The sequence below is a fragment of the Bombina bombina genome, chromosome 5, assembly GCF_027579735.1.
Source record: "Bombina bombina isolate aBomBom1 chromosome 5, aBomBom1.pri, whole genome shotgun sequence".
Lineage (NCBI taxonomy): Eukaryota > Metazoa > Chordata > Amphibia > Anura > Bombinatoridae > Bombina > Bombina bombina.
Window position 1 is genome coordinate 872,551,299 of NC_069503.1, and position 26,799 is coordinate 872,578,097.

Here is a 26,799-nt window from a genome sequence, read left to right on the forward strand (position 1 = left end):
TTATTTGAAAAAGCAGGAATGTAAACTTAAGAGCCGACCCATTTATTATTCAGCACCTGGGTAGTGCTTGCTGATTGGTTTGCTACATTTAGCCACCAATCGGCAAGCGCTACTCAGGTGCTGAGCCAAAAATGCGCTGGCTTTTAAGATAACATTCCTGCTTTTTTTTTAAAAAAACATAGCAAGAGAACGAAGAAAAATTAATTATAGGAGTAAAATAGAAAGTTGCTTCAAATTGCATGTTCTATCTGAATCATAAAAGAAAAAAAATAATTGAACTAAAGAAAATTCTCCACATTTCTTAGGAGACATTACACCCCAAGGCATCAATAATAATGATGCTTAGAAAGGGTTAAATGCTTGCCTGCTTGTAAACACCATGGGAAAAACATAGCATGATCAGAGGGGAAAAAAGCATCAGTGTCAGTCTTTTCAGCTATTCCGATTACCACAGACTATGATTTCATATATATTATGTAGACATTGCATTTCTTCTTGAATTGCTTCAATTAGAGATTCATTGTTTGCCACAATTTGCTGCTTATTAACAGGAGAAATGCATTGTATACATGTACTGATTTTTCTGGATTTCCATGAATGTCAAGTTTAATAAATGCAGCAATCTACTCAGATATCACAGCCTATTTGTGGGTTTGTAGCTAAAGATAACCATACTAGAACATGCGAATAGCTTTTATGCTTAGAACAATGTTTTACACAGTGCTACATTCTGCCGCTGACATTACTGCGCCAGTCAATGTACCATGAAATAGCTTGCAGTCTGTCAGCTAGGCATGATGTCATGTTCCTCAGCTTGGTATTGTGTCATGTCTCTCAGACTGGCATTACATCACTTCTCTCTGGCATGCTTCTTATTATGCCATGCCTCCTAGCCTGATGTGACGCCATGACCCTTATGTTCTTCTTCCTTGAATATCAACACATCTCCCTATTTTTTCTGGTATTACATGACATCCCTTAGCTTGGCATTTCATGTTATTCATTGGCTTGGCAGTTTAACATGTCTCTAAGACTGGCATTGCACCATCACTCTGGCATGATATCATGTCACTCAGTGCAAGATTACACTGTATCTCAGTCTGGCATTATACCATGCCTCAGTCTGTCGTTGGACAATGTATCCCTTTATATTAAATTAAATCATCCCTGTATAAAGCCACTAATTGGCAAAACATTCTAAAATCTAATATCAAGTCTTAGCTTAAAACATACTGCTGTTTGCTTGTGTTGCTGACACATATAAATGCAGAGTCCATTTTAGCGCACTGCTGGTGCATGTTTGTAACAAACCAGACTACTCTATGCTAAAGGCTAGATTTATCAAGTAAGGGCGGATAGGGAAATACATATCAGCCCCTGACCACCCCAGCATTGCACATGAGCGATATTTTGCGCTTTCGTGCAACACCGCCCCCTATCGCACACAGTCAATCACATGTGGGCAGGAGCTGTCAATCTCCCCGGTCGGAGAGCTAATTCGAGCCCAAAGTAGTCATGCGACTCTGGTTGGTTAATAACTTTCCTTACCTTGTTGTTGCTGCTGTTATCACCCCTGAACTACATCACCTAATGCTTTAGTCGAGGGATTATGTTTTTTTTATTATAATTTTTTTAGCACGTTACTTGTTATCTAGTCCTATATGAGCACAATGACCATTTTTGTTTCTGCTTCCAAAACACAATATATTTAGACTGAAATTATGCTGTGCTCTTAATGAAATCACATTAGACAAATGTAGTAATGCGTCCTTTCTGTTTTCTCATTGCTGCAAAAGGGATACTTGGTAAGTACTTACTAGCTTTTATTTGCTAGCAGTAGTCCAGTAGAATTCTGTAATCAATAATGTGAGAAACTAATGAGCATTTTACATACTGGTTTCCTGCCAGTAATTAATCATTCTATCACAGTAGTAGGATTCTATTAATATCTAAAACAGTGAATGTCAGGTTGCCTGCAGCTTGTCTTATAGGGACAGTAAATACCTTGTAATTACAATACATTTATGTTGTGTTGCTATATATATTTCAGCCAAGTCTAAACATTTTAAAACAAATTAACATCATTTCTAGTACAATTATTTTTCAATAGCCAAACTCCACTCACCATTTGCTTTATTTGGAAGAGTCAATCTGGGCTTTAGTCCAGACAACAAGGTTAGACACCGTCATAAAGCTCGTTTAGAATGCATTGTTCTGCAGTTGTTATTTTATAAAGCCAATTAGCGACATATATGTAGCAGGTTTAGCCTTGATAAATCAGCAGGGCGCATTTCACGATTGAGAATGATAAATAATGTAATGAAAATATATTAGAAGGTTGTTTAATTGCACATAACAAAACATATATAAAATCTTTAGGCGGTTACTGTCTCTTTAAGATAGTTTTTATAGGTGGTCTGCTACGTAAAAAAAAAATAAAAAAAAAATTTATTGTATATATTTGTTTCCATGGCAAATAAATGTATAGAAAAACTACAATGTTGTACAATAGCAAAATATAGTTTGTATTTGGTTAATGATGTCAGACACATTCTACTGTCCTGGTACAAGAAGTCATTAGATAAACACTGTATGGTGTTATGTGATATTTTTGGTGAATTTAAATTAAAGGGACATAAAACCTCACATTTTTATATCAGGATTCAGTTAGAACATAGAATTTTAAACAACTTTCCAATGTATTTCTGTTATCACATTTTCTTCATTTTCTTGTTATGCTTTGTTGAAAAGCAGGCAGGTAAGTTCAAGAGAGTGCACGTGTATGTAGCCCTATATGGCAGCAGTTTTGCAACAATGTTATCCATTAGCAACAGCACTAGATGGCAGCACTATTTCCTGTCATATAGTGATCCAGACATGTGCACACTACCTATTCAGAAATCTATTCAACAAAGAATATCATGAGAATTAAGCAAATTTGATAAAAGAAGTAAATTGGAAACTTTTTTTTAAAATGTATTCTCTATCTGAATCATGAAAGAAAATGTGGGGTTTCATGTCCCTTTAATGCACATTTAATATACGTCTAATCTCAGACCCTTGTTTAATGCCCTGATTTCTGTCTTAGGCCTCCCAGACCTGTTACCAGCATGAACGACACAATCTTCTCTCACTCGGTTCCCTCAGGAAGTCCTTTCACAAACAAAATGTAAGTACATACCTTGGTTATATAAAGGTGTATGTATATTTATACAGAGAGACAGACAAACTGTCCGAGGAAGGGGATACCTGTTCTTTAAAATGATTGAGTTTTGTTTAATTCACAAATCCAGCAAGGCTCTTTATGCTCTGATACCCTGGTTTATGTTTTATTCATAATGTCGGGAGTTCATCTAGCTTCCCCTATATAACATATATTTTTATTCTAACAATCTAAAAACCAAGTGGTAAAAAGTTGTTGTTGTTTTTTAAATATTATCAATTTCTCATTTATCTAATGTGCTTTACAAAATATGTATGCCTAGATATATCCTGAGGATAACTGTAAACTTCCTTTCAAATTTATTGTATTTATTTGTCCAATAAGTGAGACCAATTTGTTTCTACAGCAGTTATATGGAGCGGTCCCAGTTGGGGACACAATAACTGCTGTTCAGTGAGAGAAGTTTTTTTTTAACCTTTTCATTACCCTTTGTTATAAATTTAATTAGGAAGAAATGACACTATTTAGATCTGTCATATAAATGCATGCTAACTGTAATTCATATTTTAAATTTTCTTTGTGCCATCCAATATAAAAATGGTTTTATCTATAATAACATTCAATGAAATCATTACTAATAATTATTATGATGATAATAATAAATATTAAGACCACTCCTTTTACAAATGTTTGTTCAACAGAGCAAACAGAAATCTAAGCGCCATTCTCTCAGACATGTCATAGGCAAAATATAAACATATTAAACTTTTATATACAAGATTCTGTTGTATCATACATAGCAAGTTTAAAATTACACCAACTCATCATCTCCAACTGTTATGGGTTTTGTTTTTTCAGTGCTTATAACATTTTTCATGAATATAATGATATTAGCTGAGTCTCAGGAACATACCTTGTTTCAGCAGGAATAAAGTGTAATTATATGCAAATGACACTTGTATGCCAGGAACTTGTAGACAAATCATAAGTGGTATTCTCTTGACTATATTACTTCTTTTTAAGTGCATATGAATTTTGTTTTAGATCAAATTGCTCATCTATCATTAACTATGCTTATAAAATAGTGTAATGAAAGTTGAAGATAAATCACAAGGAATAACATTAACCTCTATGATTTAAAAGAATCTGACTATAGTCTAACTAAAATAAAAAGACCTGTGTAATTCCAGGATTCTAATCCAACGCCTGCTTAGTTCTCAGCAGGTGGCCTATTGCCATCAGGAGCAAAGACGAATGGCTTTGATGTTAGTAATATTTCCAGCTCATATTAAACTTTTTCATATTTTCCTTTAAACAGGAAATCACCTCCGAGTGATAGCTACATTAAGCGAAACAGTATTTGTGATTGGTGTTTTAGTATGGAAATCAGTCAACTTCAGTCCAGACTTCTACTGTATCTCTATGTACAACTGATTTTGTGAGCTTTATGTATGTTTGTACATATATAGATTTTTTATTTATTGAAATAATCTTTATTAGCAAATACATTTTCATATTAATTAAAATTTTACCCAATATGTTTGCACATTGTTGTGTACAGTAATCTTCAGGGATTAATGCTTTTTACCAACCTAATTTCTAATAAATTGCTTATCTCACTTGTTCGTATATACTCCTTGTTAGTGCCGGGACAGAGGCGGCATGTGTACTGGCATGAGATTTAACCCACGCTTCATTGTTTGGCTCATTCAGGTCTCTTGAGAGTGTAAGTGTATGCAGCCCGGTAACTGATGAACATTCTATCATTAAGATGTATGTAGCTCAGCTGCAGAGCGTTTCACGGTCAGTATGATAGAACTAACCACTAACTGCCGTAGGTCAGTATATTAAAACTAAAGCAACGGTTGTCAAATATTATCTATATTGTTTTACTATAATAAATGTTATGCGCAACAAAGTAGTCTTAGAACCATGTTCAAACTAATAACATAACATTAGTAACCCTATAAATCATAATGCTAAGATATTCACCCATAAATGAACTAAAGACAGAGGAAATATAATAGCAATGTAGTGAAACAGTTATTTGTAACATGACTGCTGTCTTTGTATTTTGAAAGCAGCCTTATGCTGACAGAGATAAAATCATCTCTAATTTACTGGCGTCCAAATATCAAAATTAAATTTCCCTCAGAGAGAGTACAGTATATCAGTTTTAAATTCTGTTTTCTAGCAAGATAGTGTTTGCATCACATCAATAGGTATACAGATAAATTCCGTAGTAGTCCTATAACATATTGCTGTTTGATGAAACAGAAATATCAAGTTATGAAGTAATGAAAAAACACTCATTTTGTTGTCACTTCCGCATCAATCATTTAAAAAAATGTTATTAGTTATTACCTCTTACTTAATAAATAATTGTTACAAATAGATTAGATGCATCTCTTACTTTATAGACAACTGTTAGATTGATGTTTGAATGATACCATTAAATTTCACAACATTGCTATTTCATTACTGTGTTCTTTAAAAAGCTCCTGTCAGCTCATTGGTTTCCACTTAACATAAAAGGACAGACTTATGTTACATTATCTGGTGTAGCCTGCTTGTCCCAGTATGAAAATCATTGCACTAAACCACTAATAACTAACTGATCATTTAGAACGTTTCTTTTAGTTTACAACAAAAGCTATGCAGACCTGCACTGTTTTCTTTAAATTACCTCTCTAAATGCAGTTCTTTATTTTGTAACTATGACTATACCAGATAAGGTAAATTACTTCTTACCAATGTTCTTAATGAAATTCTCTATTGAGGTCCATGAGGAATGCTTGTCTAAAACATCACATTGTTTCTCTATGCTGAACATAGTAAACCATATAGGGTTGTTAGCTTTAGAATTAGGTACTCTTTATCTTATGGAACCTTGTGGTAGTTTTATGCTTGAGGTTTAATATCATGCAAATATATGTATTGGCTATACAGGGATATATTGCATTCCAGCTGATAAGCTCTTTAGGAATTATTATATATACCTTCTGTGACAATCGGAACTAGAATTGTCCGCATCATTTGAAAGAATATGTTTGCTAACCAGCAATCAATGGAACTCGAGATGAAAAGAAACAGAAAACGATATCATTTTCTTTGTGATAAGGATGGAAAATCACAGTCTAGACTTATAAATAAGAGTTTACAGGCACTTGTGATATTAATTTGTTGTAATTTATTCTAAATAATTAAATACAAACAGAAGCTAAAGACATTTATGGTGAATGTACATAAATTTTGCTGCTTGCAGTGTTTTGTGTATGATGGGGAGGTGTACAAATGATATGTAGGGTCTTTTTAGTATGAATCCAACAATCTTTTACTCAGAATTATTTTTTTTATTGTTAAAGAAATATTCCCAGAGGGATTAAGATATTAATCCTAATAGTTTAAAGGGACAGTCTAGTCAAAATTAAACTTTCATGATTCAGATAGGGCATGACATTTTAAACAACTTTCCAATGGACTTTTATCATTCAATTTGCATGGTACCCTTGGTGGTATTTTTCAAAAGCTATACCTAGTTAGGCTCAAACTGATTTCTAAACCGTTGAAACCCGCCTCTTAGCTCAGAGCATTTTGAAAGTTTTTCACAGTTAGAGAGTACTAGTTCATGTGTGTCATATAGATAACATTGTGCTCACTCCTGTGGAGTTATTTAGGAGTCTGCACTGGTTGGCTAAACTGCATGTCTGTCAAGAGCATTAAGATAAGGGGCAGTCTGCAGAGGCTTAGATACAAGGTAATCACACAGGGAAAACATATTAATATAACTATGTTGGTTATGCAAAATTGGGGAATGGGTAATAATGGGATTATCTATCTTTTTAAACAATAAAAATTCTGGTGTAGACTGTCCCTTTAACTAAAGTGAGTATTTAATTGGTGACAGGACATCTTCTATATATTTCACAAAGGTATAATTAAAAGAAATAAAATCAAATCAATTTGTGCCATAGGGCAGGGTTTTTTAACTCCAGTTCCCAGCTCACACCAACAGGCCAGATTTAGCCTAGGTAAAACAATCAGCTGATCAGTAACCATGGTTACTAACCTGCTCTCACCCATAAGCAGTGTGGTGTGCGCTTAGGACTGGAGTTGAAAAACCCTGCCATAAGGTAATAAAAGTCCTGCAGGAAAAAGGGAAATAGTAATGAATAAAATGGAATGGATGCAGGTAAGTTCACCTCTTATCATCAGACTAAATATTAGGTCTTCAGCTAAAACAAGTTTGTGGTGTAAATGATACCATCAGTAATACATTATTAGATAGTGCAGTGTAGCATCTGTTAATTTGTTAGTGATTATTTATCAGGTCACCCAAGTACTTAGATTCTGCTGGGATTTGTATGATTTTGTTAAATGGTTTCTATAGTGAGCCACAAAAAAATCCTAACTTAATTAAGTGCTGTTATCCAACACATATTCACAGTGACTGGAAACAAACTGGATTTTTAGGATATGAGAAATTAAAATGATCAAGATGCTAACTGACCTTTGTTTAACTGCTATGTCTCCAGCCTAAGCGTTGTACCACACTGCCTTAAAGGGGCATAAAAGTCAAAATTAAACTTTCATGATTCAGACAGAGCAGGACATTTTAAACAATTTTCAATTTACTTCTGTTATCTAATTTTCTTCAATCTCTTGTTATCCTTTCTTGAAAAGCAATGCACTACTGGGAGCTAGCTGCTTATTGATGGATGCACATAAATAAAACCTGTCACTGGATCATCAGATATGTTCAGCTAGCTCCTAGTAGTGCATTGCCGCTCCTTCAACAAAGGATATCAAGAGAATGACACAAATTTGATAATAGAAGTATATTGAAAAGTTGTTTAAAACTGAATGCTCAATCTGAATCATGAAAAAAAAAATGTTTATTGTCCTTTAAAGGGACATTAAAATCAAAATAATTTCCCACATAAATGTTGTCCAGGGATAGGCAAGGTGTCTATACACAGACACTGGTGTCCGTGACTAGCCCTTGCAGTGTCCATCACAACCTTAGTATATCTTTCTGATTAAAAAATAGGAATAAAAAAAAATATGTAGTGTGAATAAAGTTAGTGGCTTGTTAAGAGACTGCTAGCGATATTGGGTGATAAGTTATGGAATAAATAAAGCCTGAGTGAAATACTGGATGTGTATCTGCATCTGCATAATAACACCCAGCACTATACAAAGACACAGTAGTGACAATGGCATATGGGTATAGCCAGACAAGGGCTGGTTATAAGGTCAGTGGTATCTGCATCAGTATAATAAGACCCAGCACTATATAATGACACAGTAGTGACGCTGTCATATGGGTATAGCCAGATGAGGGCTGGTTATAGAATCAGTGGTATCTGCATCAGTATAATAACACCCAGCGCTATATAATAACACAGTAGTGACACTGTCACATAGGTATAGTCAGACAAGGGCTGGTTATAGAATCAGTGGTGTCTGCATCAGTATAATAACACCAAGCACTATACAAAGACTCAGTAGTGACACTGGCTCATGGGTATAGCCAGAGGAGGGCTGGTTATAGGGTCAGTGGTATCTGCATCAGTATAATAACACCAAGCACTATACAAAGACACAGTAGTGACACTGGCTCATGGGTATAGCCAGAGGAGGGCTGGTTATAGGGTCAGTGGTATCTGCATCAGTATAATAACACCAAGCACTATATAATGACACAGTAGTGACACTGACACATGGGTATAGCCAGACAAGGGCTGGTTATAGGGTCAGTGGTATCTGCATCAGTAAAATATCACCCAGCGCTATATAATGACATAGTAGTGACACTGACTCATGGGTATAGCTAGAGGAGGGCTGGTTATAGGATCAGTGGTGTCTGCATCAGTATAATAACACGAAGCACTATACAAAGACACAGTAGTGACACTTACTCATGAGTATAGTCAGAGGAGGGCTGGTTATAGGATCAGTGGAATCTGCATCAGTATAATAACACCAAGCACTATAAAACAATTTTTTTAATTTCAAATGTAATGCTAATTGCAGCTGCGCACCACACTTTAATTATTCCCAGCAGTGAAGGGGTTGATCAGGTAGCTTCTAAGATTAATTTTACCTTTAGTGTAGAGATTACCCTCCTACCTGACACTTTCCACCCCCTGATCCCTTTCAAACAGCTTTCTTCCCTCCCCCACCCCGAATGGTCACCCCCCATCTTAACTACTGTCAGAAAGTCTGCCAGTACGAAAATATAAGGCTTTATTTTAATAAATTAAAAAAAAATCTATTTTCTGCAGTGTAGGGTCCTTCCTGACCCCCCCCCCCAACAGCTCTTTTAGCCACCCAGTCTCTGCCCTCTACCTATTAACCCCAATCTTAGGTACTGGCAGCTGTCTGTCAGTAGCCAGTGTGCTGTAATTTTAAAATATTTTTTCTTAAAAAAAAAATACATTTTTTTCAGTAGTGTAGCTGCCCCCCCTCATTACCCTACCCCCTCCCAGTTGGCTTACCCATCCTCTAATCCCCTTTCAGCTATAGGAGCCCCCTCTTCATCCTCCCTCCTTCCCACTCACTGCTGCTGTACACTGCTCTAAACATTTTTTTTCTGTAGCGTAGCGGTTCCACTCGCTCCCGCCCCCTCCAGCAATGGGCTGCCAACCCGCCTCCCTTCTAACCCTCCTACACCACCAACAATCTGCACCACCTCTGTCAAATGCAGAGAGGGCCACAGAGAGAGAGAGAGGCCCAGGGTACGTCGCTGGTTGTTATCATTAAGGGGTTAAAGGGATACTAAACCCACCTTTTTTTTTCTTTAATGATTCAGATAGACCATGCACTTTTAAGCAACTTTTGAATTTACTTCTATTATCATTGTTTTCCTTCTCTTGCTATCTTTATTTGAAAAGCAGGAATGTAATGCTTGCTAAATGTAGCCACCAATAAGCAAGCGCTATCCAGGGTTCTGAACCGAAAATGGTCTGGCTCCTAAGCTTTACACTCCTGCTTTCCAAATTAAAGATAGCAAGAAAATGAAGAAAATTTGATCATTGGAGTAAATTAGAAAGTTGCTTAAAATTGCATGCTCTATCTGAATCATGAAAGAAAACATGTGGGTTTAGTATCCCTTTTCAAATGTGATATCTGACAAACATTATATTACATCCAAACACTGCAATTGATTCAATATTACTACAGCTTTAATTATCCACCACAATATCAATGTTACATGCAATACTTTTTTGTTCTTTAAACACAAGTGATGGAATAGTATTAAATGATTCTGCTTTATTGCAATATAGTACAAGGTAAAACACTGCATGTCACTTTAAACCCCACGGTGTAGCTACAATGCTAAGAAAGGCTGCTTTGAAATTTAATTACAGCTAATAGACTTTTAGGAAGTCAGGGGTGCCTTAATTTTCTGGCCACAAATAATTTGCTGCCCACTTAAAAAGATACCAAAATGAGATCTCAAGATGGTTTTAATCTTTGTTGAATTTAAAGACTGTTTTTAATCATCTATTATCAAAAATATGCAAATACCAATACATTACTTACTTCAGAAGAGTGAATGCTATTTAAATTATGCCTTCTCTTCATAATGAGACTACAACTATAAAAAAAAAATCGCCAAAATATTCTCTGCATCGGTGGGTAAAAAAATGTATTGCAGTGATGCCTCAATATCGAGGCATCACTGCATTACCTTGAAAGCGGCTGGAAGCGATCGCTTCCACCGCTTGAAACCCCTGAGGACGTACAGGGTACGTCCTTGGTCATTAAGTGACATTTTTTTGTAGGACGTACCCTGTATGTCCTTAGTTGTTAAAAGGACAGTCTACAATTGAATTTTTATTGTTTTAAAATATAGATAATCCCTTTATTACCCATTCCCCAGTTTTGCATAACCAACACTGTTATATTAATACACTTTTTATCTCTGTGATTACCATGTATCACATGACTATTTATTATCTATTGACTTGCATTTAATACAGTGTTGTGCTAAATCTTAAATAACTCCTCGGGCGTGAACACATTGTGATCTATATGGCCCACATGAAATAGTAGTCTACTGTTGTAAAAAAGCAAAAAAATACCAAACATGTGATTAAGAGGCTGTCAATAGAGCCTTTGATACAGGCAGAAATTTAGAGGTTTAAATGTTATAAAGTATATTAATCTAACAATGTTTGTTGTGCAAATCTGGGGAATGAGTAGTAAAGGTGTTATCTATCTTTTTAAACAATAACCATTTTAGTGTAGACTGCCCCTTTAACTTCAACTGCATAGTAGAAAGCTATTAGTATAAATACAGTTATTGCATTAAAATGGTTTAGAGCGTGTAAAGGCCAGATGTTCTATTTGCTTGATTTTTGTAATGGAAATGTGAACAGTGGAAGCCAAAGAAAGATCGGTCTTTTGTGAAAAATGCGTAGTTGGTATCTTGCCAGAATAGTAAGAACTGTTGCACATCAGCTTATTGTATGCACTTCTCATTACAGTTTCACTTTTAGTATAAATTCCTGGTGGCTCCTCTAACAGGAGTGATCAGATTTGTGACTTAGGTCTTCATGTTATGTTCACCATCTTTAATGTCATTTTTTTTTTTTACATTTATTCATACAAGGAAATTTCATATCAAAATGCCAACCAAAATTTGACGCCAAGAGTGAGATACTGCTTTTAACTAGTGCTTAGACTTATAAGGGACAGTCTGCTACATAAGTTGTTTTGCTTAAAAAGATAGATAATCCCATTATTAACCATTCCCCATTATTGTTATATTAATGTGCTTTTTACCTCTGTGATTATCTTGTATCTAAGCCTCTGCAGACTGCCCCCCTATTTCAGTTATTTTGACAGACTTGCATTTTAGCCAATCAGTGCCCTTTCATAAGTAACCCCACGGTGGGAGCACAATGTTATCTATATGGCACACATGAACTAATGCTGTCTAGCTGTGAAAAACTGTCAAATGCTTTGAGATAAGAGGCTGCCTTCAAAGGCTTAGAAAATAGCATATGAACCTACCTAGGTTTAGCTTTCAACTAATAATACCAAGAGAACAAAGCAAATTTGATAATAAAAGTGAATTGGAAAGTCGTTTAAAATTGTGTGCCCTATCTGAATAATGAAAGTCTAATTTTGACTAGACTGTCCCTTTAACTCCCTTGGGCTTCATTCTATCTGTGGAGTTCAGATGACATATAGATGCTACACAGGTACCCACTATATATATATATATATATATATATATATATATATATATATATATAATATATATACACATACACACACACAAACATATATATATATATATATATATATATATATATATATATATACATACATACACACACACATATATGTATATGTATATATATATATATATATACACACACATATGAACTGGTACTTATTTAAAGGGACACTGTACGCAAATTTCATCTTTTTGTAATTCAGAAAGAGCATGCCATTTTAAGCAACTTTCTAATTTACTCCTATTATAAATTTTTCTTCGTTCTCTTGCTATCATTATTTGAAAAAGAAGGCATCTAAGCTTTTTTTTGGTTTCAGTACTCTGGACAGCACTTTTTTATTGGTGGATGGATTTATCCACCAATCAGCAAGGACAACCCAGGTTGTTCACCAAAAATGGGCCGGCATCTAAACTTACATTCTTGCATTTCAAATAAAGATACCAAGAGAATGAAGAAAATTTGATAATAGGAGCAAATTAGAAAGTTGCTTAAAATTTCATGCTCAATCTGAATCACGAAAGAAAAATTTTGGGTACAGTGTCCCTTTAATGTAGTGGTATTTTACTTTAAAAATGTAACACTTGGATCAAATGGTCCCTATAGATGTTCATTACAGACAGTTATACGATTTCAGCAATCTGAAAATACTAGTCTGATGAATATTTTACCACTAGTTTGTAATGACAACTGTAAAAAATGGTAAAATAAAAATTGACACTAATTATTTTGCATAATGATTTCTAACTGTTGGTACAGCCCATGGAATCAATATCTCCAGCCCCAACCTTCATTTAGGCAATCTCTTTATAAAGAGATTATTTTGTGTCCAGATAACCACTACAGCCTCTATCTGCTTTCTGCTTTATACAGCTTTTTTTGCTATGTATTTACAAAGTGTAATAGATGTTGCAGAATGAATTGTTTGTACAGAGTACAGTAAGTTTATTGTGCAGCCTAAGCTTTGTTGCACTTCACACAAACTATAGCACATATTTTAGATTTCAGATTTTCATTTTTCCATACAATCTTTATTTTTTCCTAATGCTTGTCCAGTTGCTTTACAGAACACATGGTGCTTTTGTTATACCTTTTTAAAGAGTTTTTTTCTCAAACTATAAATGAATTATAAAATGATTATCACTAAAATAATGTGCAAGTCACGTTTCGTTTGTCAGGTATTCACATTTATTCCTTGAATAACAGCCTCACACGTGTATGGTCTCTATGCAAGCTTTTCTGTGTTTCATCTTGTTAAATAGCTCACCTACAAAGAATACTGAAGCAGAACAGAGCACATTTCTGTCTAAGGCTGCTCCAGTTTTGCTGAAAGGCAAAGGGTAAGTTGCAAATGCAAAATGCTAGCAAGCTGTGCTTGAATACTAACACGATTACTTAAAGGGGCATTAAACTCAACATCTAAACTCCCAGTAAACAATTTCATTAAGGAAAACAAAACAACATTGTTATGTACGTTATTTATTTATTGTGGTTGCTTTATTGCTGCAAAATACTGCTGACTACTGGTTTAGTTCCAATCCCTCCAGATAAGCTTATGGTGGAATCGATCTGAGTGATCGGAGCACAAGAATCTGTTCTTAACTGGCTACAGCAAAGGAGACCAGAAACATGAATTCCACCAGGCTTTTCAGGAGGTGTTCTCCTGAACTGCTCTGGACTTGTAAGCAGTGTAGTGCTTAATTGCTGATATATGCTATGAATTTAATGTCCCTTTAATAATTGCTTCTTAGTATGTATGTAGTTGTTTTAATATGTGAGTATTGATTTAATTACAATAATAAGTACTAATACAAATAAGTAGAAATATCAAACCAAATGTTCACTTTAAATCCACTTAAAGAGATACCTAGGCAGGCATCTAAAACACTACATGGCAGGAAATAGTGCTGCTGCTAGTGTTCTTGCACATAGATAACATTCTTGCAAAACTGCTGTCATATAGTGCTCCAGAAATGGGCCAGCTCCTAAGCTTACATCCCTGCTTTTCAAGAAAAGATGCCAAAGAACAAAGAAAAATTAATAATATAAGTAAATTAGAAAGTTTTGTAAAATCACATTCTCTCTCTTTATCATAAAAGAAAAGTTTTGGGTTTCATATCCCTTTAAGTGTCTCATTCATGCTTGTGGTTAATATTTGTGCTCCAGAATACAGGGTTTTTTTTTTCTTCACATATGATATAATCACTCTAGAACACTCATCATACTTAAAGGCATACTAAATCCAAATTTTCTTTGTTCTTTTGCTATCTTTATTTGAAAAAGCAAGAATCTAAGCTAAGGAGCTGGCCCATTTTTTTGTTCAGAACCTGGGTTGCACTTGTTGATTGGTGACTAAATGTGGCCACCAATCGGCAAGCGCTATCCAGGGTCTGAACCAAAAATGTGCCAGCTTCTTAACTTAGATTCTTGCTTAAATTCAGGTATCTGACCCTTTAGATTAAATGCTTTTGCATATTGAAATAAAGACAAAACAATTCAAACAATTTCACAGATTATGTATAATACAGGGCTTTTGAAGCTCATCGTATTGATTATTAACAGTTAAGTGGTGTTATGTGACCTATAAAACGCTGATAATTTTAATACCCTAGATACATTTATGAACCTATGCCAAAGTAATAGGCATTTGACTTTAAAATATATTATCTTTTTAACAGGAGCTGTCACATTAAACAAAAATTATGCTGACTTGTACTAAAAATTGCAAAGTCAAAATTCAGGACTTAAAGGCACTCAAGGGGAGTCATAAATAGAAAGTGTAAAATTATCACTGCAGAATCTCTGGAAGTAATAAAAAAAAAAGCCTTTTGTCTTATACGGCATTCAAATTAATAGACATTTTGGCTATTTTGATACCCTAAATTTGGGAAACCAATGTCATACTTGATATAGTATAAATTCTGCAGACTTACATCCAGATGGTAAGGGTCATATGTGCATGTTGCTAGTTATATTTAGTAATAAAGTACAATTAGCTGAAAGAACATTATTCATGGGTTTTAAAAGAGCATTCACAGTAAATACATTGCTTCAGCATAGAGTTAACCCATTGAATTTCAGAGGGAGCTGCATTGTGATACTAAAAGAGAGATGATATAAAATCAAGTCTTAATATGTTTGAATTCTCTAGTATAGTAGGTTTGTAATGCAATGTGTGATACCTCTGAGAGAAAATACACAGTATATAAATCAGAGCTTTAACCAAAAAAGATGAACACGTGATTCATGTATATTTAATTAAACATTGCAGCTTAAACAGCAGTAGAATATTAATGATGCAGTATGGTAAGGTGGGGTGCTTGTTATGAATCCCATCTGTAAGGGACTATATTGAAGACGGCGCTTGTTTCCTATCCTTACTTGTGTGACACTTTCTTGTATTTTCAGTGCAGAACCACTTTCATGTTTTCACTCTAACACTACTTGATCATAGCTATGTGTTTAACCCTAACAGTGACAGGACATTGCAGCTTCTGAGCAGTTGGTAGCGACATGCAAATTTACCTGCCAACTTCTAGATTTGTCCTGCCCAGGATCTGCAATGTGATGTCACCTAAGCAGGACATTTACAGTGTAGAGTTTCCAGCTGTCATTACATAAATATTGGACAACCTATAGGTGACTGGGCACTGGTGATAGGTGGGGTCTTATGGCTCTATCTTATGTTACACATTGAGCTGTGATTTTATCCCCTTGGCTACCAGTAACACACACAGCATTGATTTGACCCCTCATTGACTTCCAGTAGATCACACCAAGAAGTGGTTTTTCCCCATTTGCTATATGAAACAAATAGAATAGTATTTTTTTTTCTTACTATTTATGGCTTCTTATAACAAATAGAGCAGTGCATGTGCATTGTTGCTTGTTTCAAGGCCATATTTGTTATACCTAGAGGCATAGGAGGAATTTAACATGAAGCTGTCACTTGTGATGTTAACAAAATGTGTCCAGTATTTTTGTAAAATACTGGGACTGCCCAGTCAAATACTGGACAGGTGTCAACCCTATTACAGGGTTATACACTAATTTAGCAAGAAACATTAGTGCAAAAATGTTGTGCTCTTATGTATTAGAGCATTGTTTACATTAGAGTATTCTTTAAAACAAAAATTATTATGCAGAATTTCCTGTGATTTCGTAAAGACACCAGATAGTTCTGTCTATACAACATTGCTGGTCAAATACTTTTGAAACAGATTTGTGTCTGCAAGTTCAGCAGTAAAATAAAATAATCTTCTCCAGACAAAAGCACTGTCCTGCCAACATTAAACAATAATTTTATTATTATATGGAATTATACTAATACATTTGTATCTCCTTGACAATGTCTGTAGAGTCTGAAGAACAGTGTATCAATGTAATTCAGTTAAATAAAGGTCACATTTAAAGTGATTCTAAAGTTTAATAAATAAGTAGCCGGTATCTAAAAATAATCTTAAAAACAGGGGCACTTTAATTAATTAAACCTTAAAATGACACTTATTTTTAAAAATAATTACTTTTGTGTTATGGTTAATATAACGCCGATCCTCCGCCCGCAGCTCCTGCTTTCTTTAGCAGATCGATCACGAATCCGGCTTCCTCCAATCGTTGTGTGTCCCCTTTGGCGTCCAGCTCGTGAGGCACGCAACGATTGGAGGCAGCCGGATCGTGATTAATATGCTAATGAAAGCAGGAGCGGCGGGTGGAGGATCTGCGTTATGTTTACTATAATGCAAAGGTAAGTATTTTTAAAAATAAGCATCTTTGTAAGGTATAATTAATTAAAGTGCCCCTGTTTTTAAGATTATTTTTAGATACCGGCTACTTATTTATTAAACTTTAGAATCACTTTAAATGTGACCTTTATTTAATATTATTTTTAGATACCAGGCACTTATTCATTAAACTTTACAATCACTTTAAGTATTAAACCTTTGGGATTATATCTAATTTATGCAGCAGAGTGTTTGCAAACACTGTCAGTACTAGCAGCAGCTTAAGCAATTTTTATATTAGCTCTAATCATTACTTTGCAAATATATATTTGTCATACCTGCACATACCTCCTCTTTAAACGATCTCAAATAGGACACAATACATATGGCCACTGCCTGACACTTGCTGTAGCTCCAGTATGTACATGTATTCTTACACAATGCAGTGGCATTGCTTTAAACGTTTATGTAGAAATAAACATATCACTTTTATGCTCAGTTTATTCTATGATGCTAAATTGCCCTCCCCTTTCCAGTCTTTCAGTTTTGCAATATAATTTTGTTATTTATTTGTCCCTTTTCATTTGGGTTTTAAAAAATTGTGGGCTTTCTAATTCTCAGAACTGGGGTCAATTTATCAAGTGCTTCGTCTGCCTTCGCACCCAATGACTGCAGGTTCTCACAAGAGAACCTGCAGTCCGTATTTATGAAGCAGCGGTCATTAGACCACTGCTTCCCTAACTCTTCTCCACCTCTTAGTTGGCGAATTTAACATCTCCCCGGTCTCATCCGATCGGGGGATTGAAAGCTAATCACGTGCACAGCCTATCACGTGGTGTTGCACAAGAGCGCAAAATTGCGTTCTTGTGGAATGATGAATTCCGCCAGCGGAATTCAGTCCACTAAAGGTGAGCTGCAGCGAACAGGGGCGCATATGTGCGCCCCTGTCCGTCGTAGCTTGATACATCAATGCCTTAGATTCAAGTAAGGATGCAACTGCATATTCTCAATGTTCATTCTTGTCACTGCTGTTGTTTATGCCTACAGTGTGATCTAAAAATCTGATAATTCAACTCCCCATAAAAAAACACATATATGGTAGGCCCTCAAACGACCACCACTTAAAGGGACATCAAACCCCATGTTTTTTATGATTCAGGCAGAGCATGTCATTTTAAACAACTTTCTAATTTGCTTCTATTATCACATTTTCTTTCTTCTCTTATCTTTTGTTGAAAAATAGAAATGTAAGCTCAGGAGCGTGCAAATGCCTGGAACACTATATGGCAACAGTTTTGCAAGAATGTTATCAATTTCCAAGTGTACTAGATGGCAGCACCATTTCCTGCAATGTAGTGATCCAGATGCCTACCTAGGTATCTCTTCAACAAAGAATACCTTGGGAAGAAGCAAATGTTATACTAGAAGTAACTTGGAAACTTTTTTTTAAAATTGTATGCTCTGTCTGAATCACAAAACAGCATTTTTGGGTTTCATATCCCTTTAAATATATCTCCACTAACACAGACATTTCGGTCAAAGTTTTAAGTAAACAAACTGCATTCAAATACATTAAATAAAAAAATCAAGTGCATTTTATTTACAGATATTCCAGGGGCAGCAGATGTACCTAATCTTAGCAGTAGGTTGTATGGACATGCCGAAATAAAAATGTCCGACTTCAGATGCCCATTCTATATAAATAACAATGCTTGCTGATAGTTAAGCTACCAAAAAAAGAGTAAAAATACCCAAGTACCATCACCCAAGCACATTTCAGGAAGCAGGATAAAACCAGACGTGTTCATGTCTTGTAAGCAACAAAGACTGCAAAAGAGATTTTGCTTTGAGTTAAAAAAAATCCCATTGATTCTACTTTGACAGTAGATAAAGCTAATCTCAACAGTCAATCTATAACCAGGCATTACGGTGTCTTTGGAGCCGGAGTATTCTTTGCTTTATGTGTCAACTGGCCAATCAAAAACAAGGGAGCCAGGACTGATTGCAGTAGGTGAGTGTGGGTAAATCTTCCTGCACTCTGGTGACACGTGGAGCCAGGGGTCCTCGGCACAGGAACTACCATTGTGTCACTGCCATTATGTCTGCAATACATGGTGCACTAACTGAAGCCAAGCCACTGCCCAAATGGAATTATAGGACATTGAATATTTATACAGTATACTATTCAGACGTTCATGTGGGAGTGAATTTAGTAAATTAATACAGAATAGATACAAATATATTGATTCAAATTTTTCTAATTTAAATATTGCATAATTCAAATATTAAATTGAATGCATGGCCCAGCAAGCGGTGGAACATAGTGGGCCTCTTTGAACTATGGAGACGAGTAAGGCCCCTTGGGTGGAAAAGGAGGCATGGTCATAAGGAGGGGTATATAAATCGGAGGACGTTTTCTTTGGCGCCATTAAAAAGATCTCAGGAAGTACCAAAGGATGATAGCATTAAAGAATCTTCCCTCTCCCTGTTTTAGGATTGTATTGTCACAACAAGCGGGGGTGCTAGTCATCATCATTTTCAGAGCATGGCAAAATAGAGGGTTTTGGTAGCCTCCCCATGGGGTGGGAGAGCTGGATAATTAGCTACTTGGGCATGGGGTCCCTTCGAGCTGGTTAGAAGGTCATAAAAAGTAACAGACTTAGGGGCCGATTTATCAAGGGCCGAATGGCCCCTTTTTTGCCAGAAACAGCAGTTAAGACCACTGCTCCTTAACTAGCCCGCTGCCTCTGAGGCTGCAGACAGCAATCAACGCGATCAGATATGATTGGGTTGATTGACACCCCATGCTATCTACTGCTATCTGCAGGGGGCGGCATTGCACAAGCAGTTCACCAGAACTGCTTGAGCAATGTTAAATGCTGACAGCGTATGCTGTTGACATTGAGCAATGTCGGGCGGACATGATTCGCTACAGCGAATCATGTCCTCTCACCATTTGGTAAATCGTCCCCTTTAGTATCTTGCTATATCCAGCTGGAATTAAAAGACGGCCTGGTCAAAAAATTAATCTTGAGAAGTGAAAAAGGTTAGGTTAAAATTGGGGCTAGCACAAAACAAGTTTAATTGAATTGCAACAAGGTAAGATGTTTTAATATTTGTTATTTCTAAGTATTATTTAAAATATAAGAGTTATTTAATAAACAGGCTGTTGTGTATGTGTTTATTTATATGTGAATTTTTATAAAATGATGTTTGGTTAAAGGCCAGGAAATTGACGACTCAATAGGTCAAGATAGCATTAGAAATACTATTTTGATTCGCCTGAAATTCATTCAAAATCGAATGTTAACTATTTTAGAATTTGAAACAAAAAATAGCTACCATAACATTAAAATAATCGGACAAATGACCTAATGTTCGTTAACATTTGAAAACTCACATTTGTTAAACTAATGTTAGAATGTTGTATATACATTCGATATTTGGAATGAACAAACAAATGTATTAAAACTTGATTCATTTTCGAATGTCGAGAAACAGTTGCTGATCCCTAGTAACTGGCAGTTTTACATAGAACATATGATGTCTAATAGATAATGATATCCGCATGACTGAGCAATCTCTGTGTTTTTGCATTGGGGTCTTGTGTGTACAGATTTCAATGTTTTGATGAAAGAGACACAGATTCAGCACAATGCCTTTTTGTAAATGAGACTTGGGGCTCCATGTACTAAGCAGTCAGCGAGCTACCTGCAACAAATCTCGCGTCAAAACTCGCAAACTGATATGTACAAAGCCGTCAATTATGTTAAAACTCGCATCTTTAAAATTGCGAGCGTACTTATCCGCCAAACCTCGCTACCGCTCCATTTTTCACTGTAATTAGACACATTTGACCACCAACTCGCCAAAAAACGAATGTACTAAAAAATCTATTTGTCCGCTCGCTACAATTTCCGCTCCCACCTCGCTATTTTTGCCTCGCCACCTTTTAGGTGGCGGGCAAGGTACAAAACAATAGGAAAGTCAATCTAGACGCCAGTCTAGACATATATAAAAGGCAGTAATATCAGCATTGTACTTACAGCATAACTGGCGTCTAATTTGTCTCTCATTTCCATGTACATAAATTGCGCCCAATTTGTCGACTGTAATTAAAGAGTAATCTATTTAAATTTGTATTGTTAGTTGTCAATCTTTATCATTATTTTTATATTAATATTTATATATTATCAGATCCAGATGAAGCCATATCCAAATTGTAAATAAATATTACAAAAATAACGCTCTGTTATCACTCTTCAAAAAATTTTGAACAATAATAAAGTTGTTTAGATAAGTTGAACTTTTATAGGAGCAAAATTCTATTCCCGCGACTACTATGATGTTCGTGACACCTTGCATGTCACGTGTTAATAATTGGCCAGACAATTCAACTGAAAATTAAGTACCATCAGCTTAGTCGCGGCGAGCGAGGCATCAAATTTATCAACAATCCGCAACTGCTCGCGGCGGGCTAGACTTGTCTATTTATTGGGGGAATATTAGTACATAGCGACAGCGGACACCATTTCGCCCGCGGCGAGTAACGGCGAGTTTATCCGCGTCTACAATGACGGATGAATTGATGGCTTAGTACATGGAGCCCTTGGTGTATTATGGCTTTATAAATGCAATAGCAGGCTATTTAGTGTGTATTGTGATCCCTCATGTCTCCTAAGATAGTTTGCATAATTTGTTTTGTCTGTGCAAAAGATACCGGCCTACATTCATTAAAATTGTTCCCTAAAACCGACATCTCGCTGAAACAACTTGTACCACTGGAAAATGGGAAGACTCTAAGAGATTTATAACTGTCCTTATCACAGCAGCAAGTGACGATGTCAGCTTTTCAGAAATCAATAAAGCTTCTTCTATCTCGCAGCCCTTAAAAGGACATAAAACCTCCCCAAAAAAATCATAATTCATGCAAAACATAAAAATTAAAACAACTTTCCAATTTACTTATATCAAATTTCTTGGCATCCTTTGTTAAAGAAGCAGCGATGCACTGCTGGGAGCTAGCTGAGCACGTGAGGCGAACCAATTACAAGAGGCATATATGTGCAGCCACCAATCAGCAGCCAGCTCCTAGTAGCGCATTGCTACTCCTAAGCCTACCTAGGTATGCTTTTCAACAAAGAAAAAAAAACAAATTAGATAATAGTAAATTAGAAAGTTTAAAGAACAAAATGGGTTTTCTGTCCCTTTAACTTCCCACAGCATAAGGCCACGTTCACTGCCATACTGCCATCACATTTTTTTAAGTGGACATTTTAGTGCAAAAATGACATGGTCTAATTTGATAGAGCGCACAATTCTTGCTCTATTTAGGCTTCCAACTCTGTGTTTGACCTGAAGTGGGTCTTTAACCATGTTTTTAAACACATAGAGCTGAAGTGTTAATAGAGCAACAATTACATGCTGTAATGACCTGGCTATCAGCTGGGAGAGACACAGCCTCAATGAATTTATAACAGGATCCCTTGACAACGAAGTCTCTCTGCAATATAATAGGTGTCTATAAATCACGTTTAGTTTTCTTACATGGCTTCTTAATAACCAAATGATTTCTTGTCAGTGACCGGTCATTTGCTCTTTAAAGTGAATGTAAATTTTTATGCTAAGGTGCCCGTTTTTTTAAAAATTTGATTAAAAACAGGGGCACTTTAATTCATTAAAATTTACATTTCACTCGTGTTGTGAAAAAATACTTACCTTTTAATCTTGACAGCCGATCCAGCTTCCTCCACCCAACGCAAAGCCTCTTCCTGGGTCCAAAATGTGGAATCTTGCTGCCTCCAATCACAGCGTTGAATCAGACACTGATTCCCCCGGGGGGGAAGACGTGATTGGAGGATGACCGATCCATCATTTCTGACATCAGAAATGGGCTTGCGACGACCGTGGCAGCTGTCATGTTTAAAGGTAAGTATTTTTTCACAACACGAGTGAAATGTAAATTTTGATGAATTAAAGTGCCCCTGTTTTTAATAGAATTTTTAAAAACCGGGCACTTTAGCATCAAAATTTACATTCACTTTAAGTTACATGAGTTAAAGGCACTTTTACTGCTTATGCCCAGGATCATACTCTAGACATGTGCCTAACCTGGGGTAGGGAGCATTTTCTCCCTCTTGCCCTCCCCATGAACAGATTTTACAGTAAATGAATATATTCCATATAAAATCTGAGAAACCCTTGTTCCATCACAATATTTTTTTGATTTGGAAATGTGTTTAAGATATAAAATCTCCACAGCACTACATAATAATTGTTTTATATTGGGTTAAAAGCAGAAAACACAATTCTAGTGTATCAACCCTTGGTTATGTTTTATTGTATATACATGCAAACACTTATGTATCACTCAGCTTGGTGCTATAATGTAATGTATACGAAACGCACAATAAATATCCTGCTTCATATCACCACCTGGTGGACAATCATGAACTTTATAAGTCATCTTACACCACTTTAATACACAATGCTGTAACCTAGTGATGGGTATGCTATATATGTTATATATGATGATATATATATATATATGTATATATATGTGTGTGTCAATGTGTATGTATATGTGTGTATGTATATATATGTATATATATATATATATATATATATATATATATATATATATACATATGTATGTGTGTGTGTGTATATATATATAAGTCCCACTGGGAATTGCACACTGTATCAGCAACTAAATATCTGCCAGGGTGCAATGTCAAAGCAAATATCCAGAGATTCCAAAAAAAAGAGAGCACTCACTGGTCTTGAAAAAATACAATTTAACTTTTAATCATCAAGGGGTTAAAAATAGGGGATTAGCATGACGTTTTGATGCCGTACTGGCATCTTTAGCAAATGTCCCAAGTGTAAAGAGTGTTGCTCCAGAGAAGGTACATCAGCTATGTGATGTCCCAAATAACACCTTGATGATTAAAAGTTAAATTTTATTTTTTTGGAATATATATATATATATATATATGTGTGTGTGTGTGTGTCTGTGCGTGTATTTTTGCATGTATATGTTTATATCATTTTTATTATTACAAATAAATTATTCTGCATTACTAGCAATGCAATATAGTATTGCCTTACATGCTGGCTAAAATTGACATTATGTATTGTAGCCTAATATCCTGCACATATTCATGCAAACCTCTACACCATCTAGCAATGGCACAACTCTCAACCCCCCCCCCCCCTCCACCCTTCTGGCACTAACAGAATCAAACATTAGAAACACTGTACTATTGCAAATCCTCCATGTATAACGCAGCGTGTATTTCATGACGTCAGATGATTCCTTGGTACAAATACTATTTTATAAACACTACACCTCATTGTATAGCACTTCTGGATTTACTATAAATAGATTCAAAATGTTTATCTATAATGTAATTGGTAATACCATATATTGTCACCAGCGTGTCATTAATTGAGTAATTTATGATGTCATATGTAATATTCTATGTATATCACTGATCTTAATATATAAATATAATGCAGTTGCCGTATGTGAAATAATAACACAATGCAAACAATGTCCTTAAAGACAAAAGGTGAAAAGGCACCTTATGGCGCAGCGTCTTAGTGTTCAAAAAATCCACATATAATCGATTAATCGATTTACAGGGTATTCACAAGGGAAATGCGCATACACAGTGCAATTCAAGCAGGCCGAGACTTCTGAGCCGTTCGACTGACTCACGCCCCACGCCAAGGATCCAGGAACACCACTGATACCTCTCAGCTGACGTCACCAATAGCGTCACCAACTCCCAATCGAGAGTGAAGCAGATACCTGCTTGAACTCTGTCAGGCCTGATGAAACGGCAGCTTGTGCCAAGAAACGCGTTGCTGTGACAACCATATGTTTTTATATTTTTAATAAATCTTTTATTATACCACCTCGTTCTGTACCCCTTTCATCTTTGGGAGCATTTGACCGCTGACAAACCTAGCACTATCATGGCGAATCTACCCTGCAAGCGGGTATCTGCTTCACTCTCAATGGGGAGTTGGTGACGCTATTGGTGAAGTCAACCGAGAGGTATCCGTGGTGTTCCTGGATCCTTGGTGTGGGACGTGAGTCAACCGAGCGGCTCAGAAGTCTCACCCTGCTTGAATTGCACTGTGTGTGCATTTCCCTTGTGAGTACCCTGTAAATCGATTATATGTGGATTTTTTGAATGCTAAGATACTGCACCATAAGGCGCCTCTTCACCTTTTGCCTTTTAGGACATTGTTTGCATTATTCCATCGTATCCAAGAGAGCTGCCTGCTATTCTTGGATGGAGAACATTCTATTTATTGACGTTATATTACTATTTTGAGCGATCATTGTGTGCCTATTCACACTGGTGTATTATTCACCTTACATCACTATTGATTATATTTGTGTGCGCACCTCTGTCACAATATTGCTGTCTAATATTGTGGTTTTTGGTAAACAATAACACAACATGCTAAGAGCAATTATTTGTATATTATTTACTTTATGTTCTATTCATTAACATTTGCATTGATATAAATATTTAAATTCATTTTCATTTACTGAAAACAAAATGTACATTATTGACTTACAGCAAGATTCACTTATAATCCAGCACAGAATAATGAATACCTTTTTTTTTTTTTTTTTTAAAGTGACAGAAAACACCAAAAGTTTCTTTCATGATTTGGATAGAACATACAATTGTTCCAATCTACTTCATTTATCAAATTTGCTTCATTCTCATTTGCTGAAGGAACAGCATTGCACTACTGACAGCTAGCTGAGACAAATGTGTGCAGACACCAATCAGAAGCTAGCTAGGATATGTGCATATTCTTTTTCAGCAAGGGATACCAAGAGAACAAAACACATTTGAAAATAGAAGTGAATTTAAGTGTCTTAAAATGACATGCTCTATCTACATCATGCAAGTTTTATGTAGACGTTCCTATCCCTTTAACTGAAACCTTCAATGTATCTGGATACTTATGCATACATGCTTGAACTAGCGTTCATGGATTGTCACTTTTTGATAACTAACCTGTTGCTAGGTGGGCATGCAGTTAAATTCATACAAACGTGAGTGCAAGAATTTGCCTGGTTTATTTTGGTGCATGCGTTTTTCGATTGTTTCTAGGGTCATTTTTTTCTGATGGTTCCTTGTGGTCATTATGTTGCCAAGTTCATACTTAATGTTCACATTTTAACCCCTTATTCTAGGTTACATTACAGCCTGGATGTGGCAGACAGGCTGGCTGATGAACATGTTCTCATCGGGGTGTATGCCAGTATGCTACAGAACAACCCGTCACGGTTAGTTAAGGCTTGGCATGTCACTTGGGTTTCAAAATGAACGTTATCATTAAAAACTTTACTTTCTAATCAAGGAAAATGCATATAAAAAAGATGGTGCAAATAATATCAAAGAATTGTATTCTAAAAATAAAAATGTATATTTTTGATACAATCTTGTTTATATTTTGTATGTATATATATATATATATTGCAGTTCTTTCATAAGAAAACCTATAGCTGCAATGTGTGTAGTTTAATTTACAATTAACTATTTCATGTTAAATACCGATTTTCAAATCAGTTAGCCCTCAAAACATAAGTTATTAAGATGTGAAAACTGGAGTGAACCTTTGCACCCGT

At 35.7% G+C, this 26,799-nt stretch overlaps 1 protein-coding gene across 5 annotated transcripts in view; it reads left to right on the plus strand.

The window, feature by feature from the left end:
- The window catches only part of DTNA (dystrobrevin alpha), a 685,079-nt gene that overhangs the window by 525,986 nt on the left and 132,294 nt on the right, over window positions 1-26,799 (plus strand). For 3 of the 5 annotated variants that reach the window (XM_053715018.1, XM_053715017.1, XM_053715019.1), the window contains exons 10-12: window positions 3,089-3,169; window positions 13,677-13,754; window positions 26,365-26,457. In XM_053715018.1, the coding sequence (XP_053570993.1) occupies window positions 3,089-3,169; window positions 13,677-13,754; window positions 26,365-26,457 (252 nt within the window). The remainder of the gene's footprint in view (window positions 1-3,088; window positions 3,170-13,676; window positions 13,755-26,364; window positions 26,458-26,799) is intronic. The other 2 variants (XM_053715020.1, XM_053715021.1) reach the window with 1 other exon arrangement.